The following is a 17,106-nucleotide window of genomic DNA, read 5'->3' on the forward strand; positions in this document are numbered from 1 at the left end:
GTTGATCAAAAATCGTGCGGCCCCAATTAAATGTTTTTTATATTTTTAAAAGTAAAGCAACCTCGTTTTGCTTGAAAAATATAAAAAGGAAAAAATTATGACCGCACGATTTTTTATCAACGGTCAGTGTGCATTGATCCCTAGGATCCTCAGGGAGGGGATCTGGCAAGGATCCAATTCCGTATTATTACATACTATAATATGTACATTACTTAATTGGTTAATGATTAAAAATTCTGTAGAAATGGTTTTTTTTTTTTTTGGGTATAAAAAAGGGGCAATTGAATATTAATCCTTTGATAAGATTGAAATTCAATTAAAACCTAATGTAAGATTAAATATTAATTATAGTCCTTTAACTAGATATCCACATAAGCATTTATATTTAAATTCATAATTAATTGTTATTATATACTTAAATTCGTTTTTTTCATTCCCAAAATGCCCATATTAAATATTTGATTTTTTTTTTTGTCAAACTAAAATTTTGATTTATTTGATCCAGATTTTTTGCCATCACCATTGACTTCCTCTATTAATAAATGCACCTGAATGGAAAACCATAACAAAAAAATATTAATGAAACGTTAAGAAAAAAAATGCAAAATACATAAAGTCTATCATTATGCAAGTTGCAAAGTAAAGAGTATATATACCAAACAACTATAAAATGATTCTACCTAAACATGTGTGTACCGAAGTATGCGCACCGAAGTATATGTACGGAAGTATATAAATGCACCGAAATATAGTACCTAAACATGTGTACCAAAATATATGTACCAAAACATATTATCGAAATATTGTACGAAGTATATGTACCAAAATGTATGTACATGTATAGTTCTCAAAAGTATAATATAGCTATACGAAAAAAGGCTTCTTGTTGAGATCACTATTGTTGTGAAAAATGGAAAAAAAGGCTTCATATATTTAGGTATAACAATCACCAAATGGAAAGTTCCATTCAGATTAATAGAATTTTTTGAGGCAATTCAAACTAGAAGATGCAAAATCAAAAATCATGAAGTCCAAGTTTTTATTTCGGAGACTGAAAGGGAGTTTATGGAGATAATGTGAGCCTTTGGCCGACGCTATGGAGAGGAATGGTGGTCACCGACTCACCGTGGAGCAGTATGGTTGGTTTTCTGGTAGGAGGGAGAGAGGGAGAGAGATCGAGAGAGATCGAGAGATCGAGAGGGAGAGAGAGGATCATCACCTTATATCAATTGAGTAATAAATTCTACAAAATTTCAAATGAGTAATTTAAATGCAAATATTTGAATTTCAAATGAGTAATAAATTTTGCAACATCTCTCATAAAAATAATTATTGTTCACGAGGAAAGAATTGGAAGAAAGAAAACCATAAAATCAATGTAAAATGGGTAAAAATGACGTGGAATATGCATGATGACATGTAAAGCGGATCAAATGACTAAATTCAATTCTTAATCTTATACCAGGTATTAATCAAAAGTTGAACTTATTCAAGGATTAGCCTCTAATTTCTTATAAAAAGGGTCATGCTTCATGGGCACGGTTATGTGCTCGGTGCTACATAAAAGTGGGACTCAGACGAGGATTTCAGAAGTTCCGAATTTAGTGGTACCCTATCTGAAATTACGCCCACAGTCTCTTTGGTGCTAATGATCATTAGGAACTTAGTTATAGGGCACCCTTGATGATGGTAGTATGCTTATGTTCAATGAGCACTTTCAAAAGGTGCGTACGATGGAATTGGCACAGTTTTAAAATGGTGCCCTATGCCATGATTTCTAGTAGCTTGTACATCGATGTTCTTGGCATAATATGATATTCATACAAATTTGTCGTAATAAAATTTTAAATTTGACAGAAGAGAATTTGTGGGATCATTCTTAATTAAGACGTGTAATATTGGAACTCGTTTAGAGTTCAATTCAAAGCAACTGAACAAAAACCAGCACCAGGCTACAATGCTTACTACTGTTTACATGTAGGGATTTGGATCCTCACCGGATCCCCTTCCTGGGGATCTAGGGATCAACGCACACGGACGATTGATAAAAAATCAATTGTGTGGCCCCAATTAAATGTCTTTTATATTTTTAAAAGCAAAGCAATCTCGTTTTACATGAAAAATATTAAAAAAAAAAGAAAAAATTGTGGCCGCACGATTTGTGATCAATGGTCCGTGTGCATTGATCCCTAGGATCCCCAGAGAGGGGATCCGGCGAGGATCCAATTCCGACATGCAGAACCCTTCAAAGTGTGTTAAGCTTTAGCTTGAGTTTTCTAAGCTTAATTAAGTTGAGTTTGTCTGTACGGATGTAAACTTTTCAACTTGTTCTTCTAGGGTTTCCTCTGCTTTGTCTTTTAATGTTAGCTTACGTTGAGTTTGTCCGTATGGATTTAAACTTTCAACTTGTTCTTCTAGGGTTTTCTCTTCTGTGTCTTCTTCTCTCCACTAAGAGAGTTTGGACCAACAATCGGGCACATGTAAGATTTCTTGTATGGAAATTCATATGCATGTTACACATGGATGTGTGATTATAATACATACCGAAAATTTTATGGTGCTCCAAAATATAGAATATACTCTAAACTTTTAAACACTAGGTTTGGTTTTTTTTTTTTTTTTTTTTTTTTTTAAAACGATAGATTTTGTTAGATTAGATGCTAGTTAGATTAGCTACTGACGGAGTTCGAACTAACGCCATCATGTAAGGGTTTAACACCTTTTCACCACTGTACTAAAGGGTCACTTGCTTTACCCGCTAGTTATTGATTTTTGTATTTTTGCCCAAAAATCTAACATTTAGAAAGCTCGAAATGTCCTATAAAAAATCCTTGATACATACATCATTCATGTCAGTGCTCGAGTGGTCAATATCCATTACGCTAATAGCACAACTGTATACAACCCTAGCTAGCAAACAACATGTCATCATATGTGCGTCCTTGCTCGAGTTTCTGCACACAAATATAACTTTCAGGTCCATCTGCTGGCTGTTGACGACAGCCAAGAGAACTGAGATTGCAACTTTACACGTACCTAAAAGATATAGATTTTGGAGAAGATGCCTGTGGAATATATGGATCTTCCACAAGCATCCATAAAAAAAAAAATCTGTTCTCTTTCTCTTTTTCATCTGTTCCCCATTTTCTCGATAATCCTATCAAGCATTGTTGTATTGAAACCAGAACACTACTTCAAATTTGATTCTGTGTGAAAGCTACGTTATATATGTGACCTTTCAGGTTGAGGTAGGGACAAGATAATTATATGCACTGAATACAAAATTATGACCCGTCTAATAAACTGTTAACTAAATTGATGTGATATCTATCATATGATTTTAGGGCATGAAGGAATATTTCAAGTGTCAGATACCCTAGTATTTTGAATTCTGGGTAAGGTGAGTACTATAGGTTACCCTAGTATTCTGAATTCTGGGTAAGGTGACGGGTACTATAGGTTAGAGATCCAGGGATCCAAACTCTCATTTGTAACAAAAAGAAATCTGGATCAAGAACGTGTAATACATACAATTTGCGAAACAGAATCCTTTTCAACTTAAATTAAGAGGAATTAGTACTTATAATATTCTGTTCAACGTAAATTAAAAGGAATTAGTACTTATAATATAAGGTGATGAAAAGCATTCCAAATCACTCAAGAGTCAAGAGAAGACAGCATTGTTCTATTGTATATGCTCATCTTGGACAGTATAAATAACTGGTCTCCATGGCATCATTCTGCGGTACTGAATGAAGATCAGCTAGCTGCAGTTGCATTACAAGGCAGTTCTCTCCTTTGGCAGACAACAATTATGAGATGCATGTGTTGGCTTCATGCATTCCTGCCAAAGGAGATTTGCCCAGCAATTCTCCTGCCCCTTTGTTTCACCTACAAAAATTCTGTTGTTAATAATTCGCTTTTGGATATAGATGTTTTGATTTATATAGAGTCATTCAAATTTATTGATTACAAAAATGGTACGGTTAGTCTATATCTGTAAGTATTTAGCAACACACTCAAATGGCATCGTCATTTTATTAGATTTCAGTAGATCTTTCACACAATATTCATTTCTTATTTCATGTCTTTCGGCAGGACGCTGGCTATATACACACATATACATCACGGAGTAACAAACTTTTAGAGTAAATAAAATATGTTTCACAAGATCATAAAATAATAAAGATAGTTATTAGCAAGGAAGAGAAGTACACACAAATAAAAAAGGGACTATAGCTAGTGACGTGCCATTGAAAATTTTGAGTAAATTTAGCATTTTATGATTAAGGATAAAAGAAACACACACACACACGCACAAACGAACCTTTCTAGGGTTTAATATTCACGTGGTGTCGAAAGAGGTAGAACTCTAGATCAGGACTTTGGGTAAGAAAATACTTTTAATCAACTGAACAAAAAATTCCTTGCATTGAGAACTTTTAGGTAACTTTGTATCATTAATTTATTTCAAACTTTCAAGGCACTAGTCACGCCATTGCACTTTTGGGGCAAATTTGACACACAAAATTAGTCATGTTTCTGAAAGAAAAAAATCATGATGCCTTTATTGAATTTTGATGCTTTATTCATTAATGAGACTAGTGATAATGCTTAGTTAAAATTTTACGGAAAATTTGGGGACATATAATATACCTTATTTCTGTCCCTAAACATCAATAATAACACTAATGGAACAATCAGATCACCGAATTATGGCGATATTGTTCTCTAAAGATTTTTTTTTTTTGACAAATTGTTCTATAGATTTTGGCCAGTCATGTGTTTTGTCTTCATAAACACATATAGAGGTCTTTTTCTTGTAGTGATTGAGGTGAACCCTTTTAAACACATCACAAGCCCTTATACGTACAAGGAATAAGATTTTTTAAAGAGTAAGTAAATTACAAGTAATTGCAAGTTTTGTGGGAGATTCTAATTAGGTTTGTATTTTATCACAGAAACCAATGTGGATTTGTAGCCCACTTAGAAACCAATTACTGGATCCAATTTTAATACGACTGTGGCAAAAGTATACTTAGGGAAAATACTAGAAAGTGGAGAAGGAATTAAATCAATTAATCCTCTGAAATGTTCAAAACTATTGTTAGTGGATATATATACCAATTTTAATTGGCACTTTTCTAGACTAAACCTATGTTAGGATTGATTCTAATCAAGCTCTCGAAGATTAAGCCCAACTAATTAAGCTAATCAGACTTGAAGGTTTGGTGCTAGGGTTTACAAATGAAATATTACATATATGCTAGCTTGTTACCGTGAAAAGTTATAGAGGATAGAGAGAACTCACATATGCATTAGAGAGAAATTATGTGTGCGTGTAAACAATTTTTGAGTGAGTTCATGTGCATATCATATCATGATCCTAAGATTTGTTCCTTGGTTGAGATCTTTCTAGCTAGGGTTTAAACATAATTCCATATCTTGAGATTGTGAGTGAAAGATCCAGTGGAGAAGAGTCGTGAATCGAGATTGTCATTAAGACGACGTAGCGGCTGTGTAAGTCCCGAGAGTGTTGGAGGGTGTCCTTGCGTGCTAGGCTAAGGTGTCGTGGTGATTGCCTAATCCCAATAGGTGAGTCTTGTAAAGTTATATTTCTCATAATGGACTTGTTTCACTGGATTGTGTACACAAGGATGTTTCTCCATGTGTTGAAGTTTTACCGTGCTAAATCATAGTGTACTGTTATTTAGTTTTCTGCACTTCATTTATTCGTGCAACAGAATTGATATCTGCTTTCAATACTGTTGTCTAATTGTTATTTGCTTTCGCTCATTGCACTTATTGATCACAACTTGGTTTCTATTTTCGATGCATACCTGATCAACGCGATTAATAAATAATTAAAGTGTGTGAAAATTGGATTAAGCCTATTCAACCCACCCGTCTAGGCTTTGTGTTACAACTATTTGTGTTTTCAACTATTCACAATTTCTTGAGTGAAATTTCATCTATGAATATATTGTACAAAAAAATTATTTATTTATTTATTTATTTTTATCGGCTTTCAAGCACCACTTGACTTATACAAACTATCAAAGACTTAATTATGTCAATGCTAATATAGTGATACTTATCTGTCATCCGTTGTCTTTGTTGCTTTGAATCATCTCAGTACTTTTCAAACGGTTGTATCAAGATCATCTGAAATCACTAGCTTTCCAAGAATCAAGTCTAGTAGGGTTCCTGAGCGCTGCGCAAAATTTAGTACGTACAAATCAAACTGCAAATTTGCAGTTATCAATCTGTATCAGGCTTTCATCAGCATTGTTGTGACATGATAATGCAGACGAGTTTCTCAAGTTGAAGTTGAATAATGTAAGGCATATCCTGTTTGTCTTTTAAATAATCTGATGTCCACCCCATCAAGTTAACTACAAGATCATTAATTAACAGCAACAGCTAGCAACAAATAAAATGACAAAAATACAAAGACGTGCTTACTGTATATGAAACCGATAGATGGAAGTGCATGAATACTAATATATATTTATATATATATATATATATATATATATGGATATTCCTTGGTAGAGTTTTTGAATTGCAGGGCAATTCTCCTTTGGCAGAAAGCATATATATGCATCCAGCGATAGTACTCAAGAGTATATGCACCAGAATGACTTCTGCCAAAGGAGAATTGCACTGTTATTCATCCCTACCCTCAGTACGGTCCTTAATTAACTGTGCACCATGCATCATGCATATGCATATATACTTGTTAATGCGCTTTGCTGCAGGAAGTTGAATTGCTTGCCATGGTTTTTATTAGGGTATGAATCGTGTGATTCGCACATTTGAAATGGATATTCCGTGGAGAACGATCAGTATATGCTAGGCATCATTCTCTATTGAGCTTCTCTTCTTGCTATATGCTATCATGGTCCCCTTCCCCTTCACTTAACAAAGCTGTTGTGTATTCTCTTCCCACACATGTCAACATCAAAATGTTTAGTTCAAATTTCTTTTCACATTGAGTTTGTAGTCATCTGTCTTGATTAACTAATATTGTCCAGTCCTCTGGCTTCTGCCTAAATTATACAACGTACGTAAGATAGGTTTAGGGTTTACCATATATGTTAACAATAAAGTTATGTGTAGGTTTAGGACATATAGGGGTTTTTGTATCGATCAAATTTATTAACTTAGCATATTACGCCTCTAAACTTTACACCTGTTGTAATAATTGACCTTTCTCTATATTCTCAAACAATATGTCAATAACCAAAAGAAAGCAACAACATTCAGAAATCACTAGAAATGCAAAGGGTAATTGGATATGCTGAGGAAAACAGTCGCATATGCTGCGGACGGGTCGATATATTCCTCCTGGAGCTAGCAATAGGTTCCCTTTCTCCATCATGTGATCGTGGTCCAAACCAATTTCCTCTCCTGTCCATCTCAATATTTTAGCCATCTTTGTGCTGTGAGGTCCGGTTATCAATCTCTCCTTTAGTCCATATGCATGTTACATGCAAAAGTCTTTATATACAAATATACGTACATATTTACAGCCTTCATTACGGAAACAATACGTGCTTGGAAAATAGGCATGCCTGGTGATTTGCACATTCCGTTGAATCTTCCTCCTTCAAAGTCCTTTTTGAGTATTTTTCTTTTTTGGGCGGATTTTGAGTTTTCTTGTTTGATCTTTTTTATTTGGGTTCTTTAGATATAAGCCCATGCAACACTTATTTCTTTGACAAAAACCTATCTCATTTTAAACATCGAAATAAAACCCAAATTTGAAATAAATTGCCATGTAAACAAATAAATACCTATTATTTTCAAAATATTTACAATTGTGCCACAACACCCTAATTATGTTGATGAATTTAATTACCACCTTAATTATAGCAAATAAGTGCTCTTTTATTACAAAAGTATCTATTTTATACTTGTCTTACCATCATCTGATCCATTTCTTTTATTTGTTTGACAATCATTGTAGGTAAATTATTTTGCATGTATACATTAGGCACATTTTGTTGCTATTATATCTGTGTGAAATAAATTACCTATATTTTTAAGTAGAATAAAGGTAATTAATTAACTTTGAATCAATTGGCTAAAAACATCAATTTATTTTGTAGGTAAATAATTTTGCATGTATTAATTTATTACATATACTAGGCACATTTGTTATTATTATGTGTTGTTTGCAATCAATCAACATTCATTTATTCAGTAGGTAAATTACAAAAGTATCCACTTTATACTTGTCTCACCATCATCTATTCCATTTCTTATATTTGCTTGACAATCATTGTAGGTAAATTATTTTGCATGCATACATTAGGCACATTTTGTTATTATTATATTTGTGCGAAATAAATTACCTATATTTTTAAGTAGAATATAGGTAATTAATTAACTTTGAATCAATTGGCTAAAAACATCCTTTTATTTTGTAGGTAAATTATTTTGCATGTATTATTACATATGTTAGGCACGTTTTGATATTATTATTATATATATATATATATGTATGTATGTATGTATACAAATAGCTTAAATAACTTTTGAATCAAACAATATTTATTTATTTATTTATTACGTAGGTAAATTATTTTGCATGTATTATTTTACCTAGAACTTATATTGTTATTTTATATATGTAAAATATTGGTAATTTTGAATAAAATAACATTTGTATATTTGTGAAAAAAAATGCTAATTTGCTTGTTACAATTATTTGAAAAGGAAAAAAATGCTCATTTTTACATAAATGTGAAAACAACCATATAAGGAAACAAAACTCTAATGTCATGTAATTTTTGTTATTAATATGCATTGAAATCATGACACTCAAATTTTTCTTTTCCAAATGTGCATAAACATTTCAAAACGTTTAATTGAATGAAATAATATAAAATAAATGTAGATATAACAAGTAATAAACCCAAAGTCAATAATATTAGAGGTAATTTAGACATCTAAAAATACCAATTTTGTCAAGTCATACTTAATTATGGATATTGCTTAGTTGGAGCCTAGTCATTGGGTTTTTATTAGAAAATTTTACAATTGGGGGTTTTAGTTAATGAAAATTGAATTCCACACTCATATTTTCAGTTTTTATTTTTACTTCTTTTGTAATTCATATGTGACACAAGTAATCAGGCATAACATCATAGTGTATATGAATACTCTGTTTCTATCGATTAAGCTTTCCATTGTCAAACAATTCTCCACATCCTCACGTGTGGCGCTGTTCAAACCAAAAAATGCAAAGTGGAAAGAGTTAGGAGTCTAATTAAATTACTGAAACTAGTTGACTACATAAAAAAAAAAAAAAATATATATATATATATAGCCATACACACACACACATATATCATTCTAGTAGATAAATAAATCCATAAAATATTTATTTCTTCAAGACAAATGTAGTAGCTAATCTTTTCTTTTCTTATTATTCAAACGTATGTGCATATTAGCTAGTACTGGGAAATAAGGCAAACTATACAAGGTTGTGGTGGCGATGGAATAAAAGCTACAGGACCACATATTCTCTTCACTGCACTACTCAACAAACTAATCTAACAAGCTGGTAAATTGGATGTGCTCAGGATATGCTATTATGCATGGCCGGTTCCAGACTTTTCTCTTCCATATGACTGTATATAAACATATTGAAACCGTTCTGTACTCCTCCCGAAATCAAGTCACGAGTCACAACTATTGGCCCTTGATTAGTACTCATATACATATAGCATGCACCTCTTCCCCCTAAATATTGAGGGTGAGATACAGGAGACAGAAGAGGCAAAATAAATAGCAAAAAAAAAAAAGAGTGAGTGAGAGAGAGAGTCGTTAGTAGTCAAAGGTGGGTATGCATGGATGCATTACTGGGCAATTACTGCTTTGGCAGTTGGTCAGTGACCTACTACCTGCATGTATACTATACAGTTATATATGTTTATATGATTATATTAAACGTAGTCTGTGCTCACTGCCAAAGGAGATTTGCCCCGCAATTCATCAGCTGTGCAAGTTAACTCATATCCAATCCAGCCATATATGCATGTGATCATGAATCGTCTCCAACTCCTGCAAGACGTCCCAACTGCAGGTAAGGATATAGTACTCCCACTAGGCCACTACGTTATGTACATATGCACGCATCACTGGTGGATATGTATATATAATGTAGCTCACAAATATTAAAGAGATTAGTTTATAATGACTCTTTTTTTTGTTCTTTGGTATAACATGCAGAGAATATAGGGCATAGCTCATTTTCTTATTGCACCACATGTGTTTTGATATCAACTAGCCTGAACGAAAAAAGCAATAAAAGCGTTTGGTTGCACCACATGGGTTTAGGTTGATCACCTAACTTATATATATAAGAAGGGCCTACATGATGCGGCGTGTAGATCATAGTTTTGCGCCATTAATATAAGATATCACTATTATAGAATTCATGTGTCGTAAAATTCATCGTTGAACTTATATAACTCACTTATAGGTGCATGATCAAACTATAGGGTTGATCAGTTTTGATGTGGCCACCTTCTTCCGTAGTTGAGAAGAATATATTTTTTTTTTGTTAATCAATAATCAAGCATCGATCAGTCAAAGGAAATAAATATGTATATACTTCTTTAACATCTGTATAAGCATTTAATCTGACTTCAATAGTTCGTTAGCAAAGGTTAGCTTATACCTAATTTTTCCAAGAGAAAAAAAAATAACAAGAAGAAGAAAGAAGAGGGAGGAGGAGGAGCTAGGGTTAGGAGGGGTACGTGTAGTGTGAACTGTGGAATTGTGAATCAGTGGCTCTTTAATTTAACTTCCAGTCGGAACCAACCATTGGTTGAGAGGAATATGCACGTGTGTAAACTTGGATTATTTTGTCAAAACGTGACGCATATGAATTTTGACTCACTGATCCAGTCAGCTGGGTTTATTCATCTTAGTATGAGAATATACTTTAAAATCTGGTTCCTCCGTACTAAAACTAATTGTTATATTACGTACTCTCGTTGAGATTACACTCTAAAACTAATCAGTTTGTTAATGCTCAACTGAGATTCAAAGTCAAACACATAACTAACCGATATTGAATATTGTAGGTGATATGAAATGAAATACATATAATTATCGGATTTTACATATAAACCGAGATATTATGATAACTTGAAAAAACTCGAAATTTTATCTTTAAATTAATTGAAATAATAAAAATAATTACCCAACTATTTATAAATTTTATAAGATTTATCAACTTTCTGACGTGAGAGACAATAAACATCTTCTCACATAAAGTTCTCAACCTTCACACGATATCTTCTAATTGACTTGTAGTTTTCTATAGTCTACTTCTAACATTTTCTTAATACGTACCCAATACAGAGAGCTCAGAGACCTTGTCACTCCTTGCAACCCTAGTTGCTCATTGTGAAACAAAAGCCACATGATCGCTTTTCTCTTTTAGACCATACCTTTATAAACAATTTATTTTTGATACTTAATTTTGTTTGCTCGAAAATCAAACTCATAATGTATCACAAATTGACGGGATTGTGATACAAAAAACATTATTAGTTCGATTACACTATTCATCACATTAATTCAATAATTAAGATCTGCTTTTCATGAATGAGTATAATACTAATATATATATATATATATATAGGAGTGTGTAGATTTTTACTTTCCATACGCTCCCTTCTGGCTGTCAAATTGAAGAATTCAAGAAGATAAAAGAACATAAATTAACAAAAAAATGCGTGAAAAGTAAAAATGAGTGTGTGGATAGCATGTATATCACATATTATTGTAATGACAAGATCAGGCTTCAGGCACATGATCAGCATGGTCATAAGTAGACGGGATCCCCCGAAAAGATGGTGCCAAGAGTGCTCAATCTCATGATCATGTGCTTCCTTTTTCTTTGGCCCAACGAACCAAACTTTTCTTAAAGCTCCCACAAACAGTCCCCATATATAGTCTGTGTAATACTTTTTCGATGCACTGATAGTCCAATTCAATAATTTGATTCTATCTACTTGAATAGGAGAGATAGATAACTCGATCGGTGCACACAAATCTTACCCAATTGTTAGGTTGCAAGTGCATGTCAAATGTTGGACCAAGCCGCTTTTATGATACATATATGCGCATGAACCCTATTTATGAAAGCTGTTAGATTTGTGTAATTCAGAAGCAAGCATCATTGCTATAGTCATATTATTGATTTGCCATTGTTAGATGCACACTTATGTCATCTAACATGATAGACATGCCACCAACAGATATACATCTCAATCGTTTTTACGGCTCATCTTTTAAATTTTATAGTGGAATAATGCGCATGTAGCAAGTTACACAATTATAATCAATTTGATTATAATTAAGTAACGAATGAAAATTTACGTGAGTCTAACTTGAAAAATTCTTTAAATCAAGTAGATAGAACGGGTAAAACCGTAAAACTATAAACTACGTTGACAAGGTGTTGTGGTTTATAGTGCAGACAAATAATCATATATCACATAAGCAACGACTTTGTCACAATCTAGGGTTTTATCTACTAACTTCCTCACAATGTTCACAGAAGTTCAACGACACGGGAAATTTTTTAAGAGTAATGCTAGGAAAATTAAATTTTGAAATTAAATTTGCAAACTAAATAATGTGTCACCAATAGAAATAAGCACGTTTATCAACGCTTAAGTAATAAACCAATCATCAACTTCTATATCCTTTAGTTTCTAAAATTTAGTCTCCAAATTGAGTCTTCCTAGCAGTACTCATTTTTTAATGTACTGAAAATACGATCCAATACGTTAAGTGTTATAATGTAAGTGGTATGATATTTAAAATGTAACTTCCCACGTAGCCCAGAGGAGTGGATCCTCTAAGCTTATATGTATATTCTCATATCTACCTAGCACAAGGCATTTTGGGAGTTCACTAGCATCGGGTTCCATCGGAACTCCGAAGTTAAGCGATGGAACTTCGAAGTTAAGTGAGTAGCGCGCGAGAGCAATCCTATGATGGGTGACCCACTTGGAAGTTCTCGTATGAGTTCCCAGAAATAAAACCGTAAGGGTGTGGTCAGGGCCGAAAACAGACAATATTGTGCTACGGTAGAGTCGAGTCCGGGATGTAATGAGAGCGCGGGCTGAGATGTGACATAAAAACTCATGAATCCTACTTGAAAAAAAAAATTCAACTACAACGACCCATGTTCCCGGCATTTTCCAAAAACCTTTTCACGACACGCATTAATTCCCTGCACGTTCATATGGCTTATGAATGTACACGCTACAATCGGCAAATAAAAGTAAAATCAATAAAATCTAATTATTAAAGAAAAGACTCAGATGGAAAACGTGTAACGAGTCATGACATGTTGAATTATTTCAGTAATATCAGGGCAAGACCGAGGGCAATTACGTAACTTTAAAGAGAAGTCTATGCGTTTATAAGGCCTTGCACACACGCACTTGCGCAAACACAAACAAAAACAAAAGTTGTTCTTAATTTTTTCAGCCGCCTCTCCTTTGATGGAAGCAGATGAAGTAATGGAGCTATATGATTCTTTCTGGTTTGAGCTCCAAATCATCAACAAACAACCGATTTCACCAATCCCATCAAGGATTGAAGAAAACCCAGATCATGAAATCGAAGAAAACCCAGATAAACCATCAAAGCCAGAGTTTTTACGCATTCCAACCGGGCACACCAGGTCCATGAGCGACGAGTTGAGCTCCAAAACGACCTTCAACTTGAGCTCTCTCTCGCCGGATTCTGTCCTCCACAGACCGAATCTCTCCACGGTTCTTTCCGGAAAAGAAGCCGGAGAAATCGAAAACCCGAAACAGAGATGTGCAGAAGAAGAAACACCGAAGAAAGTTGAAGGGAGGAGAAGAAAGAAGAAGAGTGAGAGCAAGAGCTTGACGGACCTTCAGTTTGAAGAGCTAAAAGGGTTTATGGATCTTGGTTTTGTTTTCTCAGAGGAAGATAAAGATTCAAACTTGGTTTCAATCATTCCTGGGCTGCAAAGATTGGGAAAGAAGGATGATAGCAGATATGAGAGTTTTGACGAGTCTGCAATTTCAAGGCCGTACCTTTCTGAAGCTTGGGAGGTTAGGGAGAAGAGGAAGAGAGAGAAGCCATTGATGAATTGGAGGTTTCCTGCTTTGGAGAATGAGATTGACATGAAGGACAATCTCAAATGGTGGGCTCATACTGTTGCTTCTGCAGTTAGATGACGAACATCCTGGTTCTAAGATTTTTGTATTTTTTTTTCCTTCTTTCTGGCTTCAATTTTTGTTACAGTTTTTATACAGAAGATGTCAATTAACATTGTTCTACAATATTGTAAATGCAAATAAAAGGTAGAAACTTTTTCTTGATCAGCTTATGAATACTTGTGCTTAACCTCCTCTGCATTCTAATTTCGAAAGCCTTAGCAATGCAACTTAAGAATTTCTTTCGATTTGTTCTCGACCATTCATTGTTATTTTTCTTTATATATAAACAATGCTAAGAAAAAAGATTTGAACTTAAAATCTCGAGAACATTTTAATGAATGTTCTTGACAAACTGAGCTGCAAAACTCCTTGCAAAATGTCATAATGTTTTAAATTGTGTTTAATAGTCCCCACCACCATTCCTTTTGTGATGAAAAGAACCTTTAATTTGAAGCATAATTCGACGGGGCATTTTCCCTCTTATCTGTCAAATGATACATAATCGAGCCATCTAGAGGAATAGGAATTCAAACATCTTGGCTAGTGGAGAGAAAAGTTAAAAAGCATTGAAATTCCTAACCTACCAAGTCCTCACGAAGCGTATCTACTTCTACTCATGCATATCTAATATCTTATCTTAAGAACCATTGTTAATATCGTTATCATTTAGTTTAATATGATAATCACGGTCAATCACAGTCCAAAATAAAAAACTAATCATATTTATTTATGTGTTAGTTCGCGTGGGCTTAGTTATTGGAGTTTAGTTTTGCATTTTAGGGTTTGACAACTTGACCCTGAGACCCAGTCAGCTAAATCGAGTTGATTTTTAAATAAACTCTTGTCAATTGGAGGGTAATTTACATCATTAATGTAATCAGATTTTTAAATAACAAAAATCTTGTTAAATCGAGTTGATTTACTTTTCCAAAACAGGAAAAAATAGAGTTAATTCACTTAAATTTTTTGTGCAGCCTACCTAATACGAATTGAATAATTGTAAGGGTGTGATATCTACACATCCCATTTTACTTCTCACACATTTTTTTAATTTTCGGCCGTCGGATTGGATGAATTGAAGAAGATCAACGGACATAAATTATCAAGGGTGTGTGAGAAGTAAAATGGGGTATATGGATAGCATACGCCTAATTGTAAACGCAAAAAAAAGTTGTTCTTAATCTCTTTAGCCGCCACTCCATTGATGGAAGAAGATAAAGTTATGAAGCTCTATGAGTCTTACTGGTTAGTCTGTTTCATGAGTTCAACACCCAAGCTCATCAAACACTACGTACTCGGTACACCAAGGATCGGAGCAGAACTAGATCACGATATTGAAGAAAACGATCAAAACACAAATGATTTTACGAAATCAAACCTTGTGTATTGTGGGAAAAAAAATTAAAAAATAAAAACCCTGCGTACTGTGTTCGTGATGATGAGCGATAGATATTTGTTGAATATGAGTTAGGTTTCTGTGAGTTAAAGTGCAGGTTTAATTTATTGAATTAATGAGTCCATAAGGAATCTAATGGCATGGTTCATGCGTTTAGTTATGAAATTTATTAATTAATTTCTTGTCACGCCTATGTAAAAAGCCGTATGTTGGAACTTTTTCTTTCTTTGAAAATAGGAAATAACTAGTGGTAATCTACGGTTATCTATTTCTTCCGGATCCGGAGAGGATATATAAAATTTCACCTTGCCCTTGGCCAAGGTTAAACAGACTTACCAACTTGAAGTATTGGGACCTCCCACATTTTTATGTTTACGCGCAGTCCGCACCCTTACCACTGAGCCACTTGCTATGGTTTTCTCGTTGTTAATTTGTTGAATATAAAAGTTTGAGCTAATTATAGTGGTTTTACACTCTGTTTGTTATTTTAGGGGGGGTGTTGTCAAACTAAGATTTTAAAAAATTTTAAAAGTGACAGATTTAATAGGATTTAAGAGGATTAAAGACTCCTACAAAATTCATATGGATTTTAAAGAATTTGAATGGATTGTGGTGGAAGGATTTGAAATCCTAGGAGGTGAGGTTGGATTCTGTTTATACCGTACTTAGGGCCTCTGTATTTAGATCTCGTATAAATACTCGGGGAATCAAATGTAATTATGTAATAAAGGAATGGGCAAATATGTAATAAGTGAGAAGCCCTTATTCTATAAAAGGACTCCTCACTCTCTCCCTCAGAGGCTCTGAATCTCTCTCCCTCACTCCCCTCACTTCTCAGAGAAATACAATAATCAGTATGGACGTAGCCCAAACCTTGGGATGAACCATGATACATCTTGTGTTATTTACATTTCTTGCAGATTCACGGTCGGATTTATGTTGTTCCAAGACCTCCGGTTTTGTGCATCAACATATTCTTTTTAGTTTTGGTTATATATACTTTTTGCTCTCAAATCCCACAATATCCACAACTTATTGAAATCCTCCAAAATCTTAATTTTTTTAATACACTTAGATTTGGATGGATTCTAAAATCCTTTAAAATCTTTTAATTGACTACACCTAGATTTGAATGGATGCTAAAATCTTTTAATTGACTACACCTAGATTTGAATGAATTCCAAAATCCTTTAAAATCTTTTAATTAACTACACCAAGATTTTAAAGTCTTTCTCAAATCCAAGTTTGACTACACCCCCTTTTAAACTCTCACTCATGAAAATCTAGAAACGTCACCTATTTGCATGGAATTTAAACTTGGGAATTGAAGGTCCTAAATTCCAAGTTTTTTCTCACGCGGAAATTCTAAATTTGTATATTTGTGAATCCAAACAACAGAATTAGTGTGTGTCAATTTATAAATTCTAATTTTTATTAAAAGGATTTTTATCACAAATGGTCCCTGAGATTGATCAAACT

General features: G+C 33.7%; 1 protein-coding gene across 1 annotated transcript; it reads left to right on the forward strand.

Annotated features, from left to right (window-relative positions):
- The first annotated feature begins 13,493 nt into the window (after nucleotides 1-13,493).
- On the forward strand, nucleotides 13,494-14,396 carry LOC126620764 (uncharacterized). The gene has a single exon (XM_050289044.1). The coding sequence runs from the start codon at nucleotides 13,542-13,544 to the stop codon at nucleotides 14,247-14,249; it is 708 nt and encodes a 235-aa protein (XP_050145001.1). The 5' UTR covers nucleotides 13,494-13,541; the 3' UTR covers nucleotides 14,250-14,396.
- Nucleotides 14,397-17,106: the final 2,710 nt, after the last annotated feature.

Source organism: Malus sylvestris, chromosome 5 (genome assembly GCF_916048215.2).
Source record: "Malus sylvestris chromosome 5, drMalSylv7.2, whole genome shotgun sequence".
Taxonomy (NCBI): Eukaryota; Viridiplantae; Streptophyta; class Magnoliopsida; order Rosales; family Rosaceae; genus Malus; species Malus sylvestris.